Source organism: Rhincodon typus, chromosome 45 (assembly GCF_021869965.1).
Source record: "Rhincodon typus isolate 14 chromosome 45, sRhiTyp1.1, whole genome shotgun sequence".
NCBI classification, from domain to species: Eukaryota; Metazoa; Chordata; class Chondrichthyes; order Orectolobiformes; family Rhincodontidae; genus Rhincodon; species Rhincodon typus.
Genome location: NC_063376.1, coordinates 1,063,903 through 1,068,563, shown reverse-complemented (window position 1 = coordinate 1,068,563; position 4,661 = coordinate 1,063,903). Strand labels below are relative to the sequence as shown.

Here is a 4,661-nt window from a genome sequence, read left to right as displayed (position 1 = left end):
TGTATAACACTGGGGTACAGTACCGGTGGGGACAGGTCTGTCACTGTATAACACTGGGGTACAGTACCGGTGGGGACAAGTCTGACGCTGTATAACACTGGGGTACAGTACCGGTGGGGACAGGTCTGTCAGAGTTACATGGAATACAGTATCAATGCAGACAGATGTCAGCCTTACACTGGCTACAGTATCAGTGGGTACAGGTCTGTTGGTGTTACATGGGATAAAATATGGATAGGGACAGGCTACTCAGTTTTACACAGCGTATTACAATATTGGTTGGGTCAGGTCTGTCAGTGTTACACAGGGTAGATTATCAGTGGGGACTGGTCTGTCAGTGTTACACAGTGTACAGTATCGATGGGGACAGGTCTGTCAGTGTTACACAGGGTAGATTATCAGTAAGGACAGGTCTGTCAGTGTTACACAGGGTAGATTATCAGTGGGGACTGGTCTGTCAGTGTTACACAGTGTACAGTATCAATGGGGACAGGTCTGTCAGTGTTACACAGGGTAGATTATCAGTGGGGACTAGTCTGTCAGTGTTACACAGGGTACAGTATCGATGGGGACTGGTCTGTCAGTGTTACACAGGGTACAGTATCGATGGGGACAGGTCTGTCAGTGTTACACAGGGTACAGTATCAGTGGGGACTAGTCTGTCAGTGTTACACAGGGTACAGTATCGATGGGGACAGGTCTGTCAGTGTTACACAGTGTACAGTATCGATGGGGACAGGTCTGTCAGTGTTACACAGGGTAAGTATCAATGGGGACTAGTCTGTCAGTGTTACACAGGGTACAGTATCGATGGGGACTGGTCTGTCAGTGTTACACAGGGTAGATTATCAGTGGGGACTAGTCTGTCAGTGTTACACAGGGTACAGTATCGATGGGGACAGGTCTGTCGGTGTTGAACAGGGTACAGTATGGCTCTGTCACTGGATTACCTTGGGAACAGTTTAGAGTTTAGGAAGCAGTAGATCACACAGGGTTGAAGCACATGGATGTAAGCATCAGTTTTTCTGGGAAACCCCCCAGTGACAATGCTGGAATTCACACATGCAAGTTTCTGTATGGTTCAAAAAGTTACAACAGCTTATCTAAGGGGCAGATAAATGAGAATTGGAACAATATATACAGAAAATTATCAATGGTTCCGGATTGGTTTTAGGAGGCAATGGCCAGGCATGTGCTGGGGGCCAAAGTTCAGATCACTGAAGAGTGCTGAAGGCTTCTTAAAGGAAACGATCTGCTCAGTGAGCCTCAGGAGTAAGAGTTTTGCGATCTTCCCAACGGGGAAAGGGCAGAAATTATTTTGGGGCCGATTTCCAGAATGAGCTGTCTCAGTTCAATCAGGCTTGTAATTTCCCAAGAATGCACTTGTCATTTCTGTGGTGCTGCTGTGTTTAGCACTGCTCCCTCACAGTGCCAGGGACCTGGGTTCGATTCCACCCTCAGGTGATTTTGTGGAGTTTGCATATTCTCCCCGTGTCTGCATGGACTTCCTCTGGGTGCTCTGGTTTCCTCCCACAGTCCAAAGGTGTGCGGGTTAGGGTGGATTGGCAGTGCTAAATTGTTCTGTAGTGTGCAGGGATGTGCAGACTAGGTCGGTTAGCCATGGGAAGTGCAGGGTTACAGGGATAGGGGTGGGCTGCTCTTTGGACGGTTGGTGTGGACTTGATGGGCCGAATTACCTGCTTCCACACTGTAGGGATTCTATGATTCGATGGGCTGAATGGCCACCTCTTATACCAGCACAAGAGCAGACAGTGAAATTACCCAAGAACTGTCCCAAAAAGGCAGAGGGACACAGGGTTAGCTGGCTCCTGAATACCTGAGCTAGTATCGAGCTGTACTGGAGTTTGGGACATGAGGCTGTGAGGACGGGAGATGTAGGCACAGGAAGTGGTTGGGAAAGGTGGGAAGGTGAAATTGGGGAGGATCAGGGAGGCATCTCCTCACCACGTGTCTCTTCACAGGGACATCATCTTCATCAGCTCTTCACCAACCCCCGACCCGAACTCTCTTCATCAATAATCTCTGAACGTTCTCTCCTCACATCCCCGATGCTGGTTGTGAATATCAGATAGGGGGCATGTGTTCACCATGGCAACCACCCCCACACAACCAGAACCCTGACAACGCACTGTCCCCCCTTAAGTCTCTCTGGTGATAGAACATTTGCAAAGAAGGACAAACTATTTCCTCTCAAGAGCGGGGTTAGAGGAGAGGTAAGTCCAGACAAGGGCTGGGTTTGAGGTTACATTAGAGCCAACGAGGTCTTCACATGTAGCCTTGTTGGGTAAAAGGCCATCACAAACTCACAGGGACCATGGCGGAGAAATGGGGTCAAAGTTTACATCCAACTGCATGATGGGAGAGTTCCAAGGGCCTGAATGACCTCCTCCTGTTCCTAGATTCCTACGAATAGTGTCCCCAACCATGGGCCTACCTTTCACTTTTGAAGAAACAGCAACTTAGTTTTGAGTTCAGGGCTAAAAGGCCTCTCAAACTTGCGTTCACCAATGTCAGAGAGAATACCTTACAAATCCATGGTGGGAAAAGACTCATCATTTTGGGATGCATTCATTTTTAAAGTCTATAGACATACAATCTGAAACCGAACGAATTATATTATATAATATACATACACACATATATATATAATATATGTACATTTTTTCCAAACATTGGTGCTGAGGAAAGACCATTTGATGTAGGAGCACTGGTGGGACATTAGAGGCACATGCTGGCCTCCCAACATCTACGTTCCTAGCAGAGTCCTTGTGGTTTGAGATCTTCCCAGATGATCCACGTTGTGGGGTAATTCAAATAATGGAATGCCTTAACCGCCACCCCCCACCGCCACAACACACACACACGCACACCTATACAACACCCCCTCACCTCCATCTACACATCCCCTTGTATTATTTTCCTAACTAATAGTTTGGAGACTGACAAAATACTTTTCTTTTGACTACCCGCTGGGAAAGGTGCCATCTTGTGAAGTAAATTTTGTTTTATTTATTCATTTATGGGCTGTGGACATCACTGGCTGGGCCCAGCATTTATTACCCCATCCCTAGTTGCCCCCTTGAGAAGGTGGTAGTGAGCTTCCTTCTTGAACCACTGCAGTCCATGTGCTGCAAGCTGACCCCCAATGCCCCTTAGGGAGGGAATTCCAGATTTTGACCCAGCGACACTGAAGGAGCGGTGATATATTTCCAAGTCAGGATGGTGAGTGGCTCGGAGGGGAACTTGAAGGTGGTGGTATCCCCATATGTCTGCTGCTGTTGTCCTTCTAGATGGAAGTGATCGTGGGTTTGGAAGTTACTATCTGAGGATCTTTGGTGAATTGAGTCATTGGAGTCTTGCCTTTTACAATTCATGGTTGTTGGGCAACCTTACTTGCCCGGTTGTGAATGAGGGTTGGAATGAATGGAGGTGAATAAGTGCAAGAGGTGTGTTTAACAACAGCAAAAGTGAGAGACAGACTAGACCCTTGGGTTCACTGTTATCAAGCCAGGGCCCTGAGAAGTAATCAGACACTGGGTTGAAAACCAGCCACAGTTAATAAAACAGAGTCCTTAAGTCCAGATTGTACCTCATTCCAAACTTGTTCACTGAGACTGAGTTCATATTAGGGCCTTAGTCCTGGTTCACCACATACGCACACACGCACTTTACAGCAAAAGTGGAGCAAATCCTCACAGAAAGGAGGGTGAAAGGGAAGAGAGAGGTGATAGGTGGGCAGAGGTGGGGTATTGCCATTCCCATGAATGCTGAATCCCATTTTTAAAGGACCCAAAGTATTAATGTTGACTCTGAGGTTGCACAGCCAAATTTACAAAGACTGGGGCACCCAGCAAGGCTGGAGAGGCATGAAGGATGTGAAACTTTGCACATTTTATTTACACGATAAAAGCAAACCTCTGGATTAGGGTGCAAGAGGGGCCAGCGCTCTTAAGGGTCAGAAAAATGCGATGGCGTTGATTCAGCTTTCCCATGGATAGGGGGGAGTCTTGAACTCTTTACATGGGACATGATCTTCTTGGTGCTGCATCAGTTTCCTTCAGTGTCTGATTTAAAGCTGGACTCTCGGAAGAATAGCCTATGAGATGGAGTTCCAATCCCGCTGTGCTGTAGAAGGTGCTGTTCTCTTCTGCCTACCTTTTGCTAGGTTTCACCTCCCCAACCCCAAACCCCAACCCCCTCCCGCCCCCACCCAGGTGTGCCCCCACCTGCCCAGTAAGACATGTCCAGTGCAAAAAGGTTTAAGAGGATCCCGATCCACCTGAGCCTACGTTGAGTGTGAAGACTACCCTGCCGGCAAATTTGTCTCGCTCATCGTCGTTCTTCACATTCGAGCCGTAGACTTTGCACTCAATGTTGACGTCCATGTTGTTTGTTACGTTCACAAACTTCACGGCTACCAAGGGCTGCGTGTAGTTCACCTGCTCGACAAAGAATGCAAGGTGTCAGGAGTCGCAACGAGATGAGGAACTTTTCTGTCTGGGTGGGTAGTGAATCTGTGGAATTTTTCAAAAAAAATTCATTCACAGGATAGTAGAAACTGCAGATGCTGGAGAATCTGAGATAACAAGGTGTAGAGCTGGATGAACACAGCAGGCCAAGCAGCATCAGAGGAGCAGGAA

The 4,661-nt window shown here is 47.6% G+C and overlaps 1 protein-coding gene and 1 long non-coding RNA gene across 2 annotated transcripts in view; one reads left to right on the top strand and one right to left on the bottom strand.

Moving 5' to 3' along the window:
• The window catches only part of LOC125487816, a 44,584-nt gene that overhangs the window by 32,169 nt on the left and 7,754 nt on the right, over positions 1-4,661 (top strand). The gene's annotated exons all lie outside the window — the stretch shown is intronic.
• Positions 4,281-4,661, bottom strand: part of atp1b2b (ATPase Na+/K+ transporting subunit beta 2b) — a 22,231-nt gene continuing 21,850 nt past the window's right edge. The window contains exon 8 of the mRNA XM_048620156.1: positions 4,281-4,463. Coding sequence (XP_048476113.1) covers positions 4,281-4,463 — 183 coding nt within the window. The remainder of the gene's footprint in view (positions 4,464-4,661) is intronic.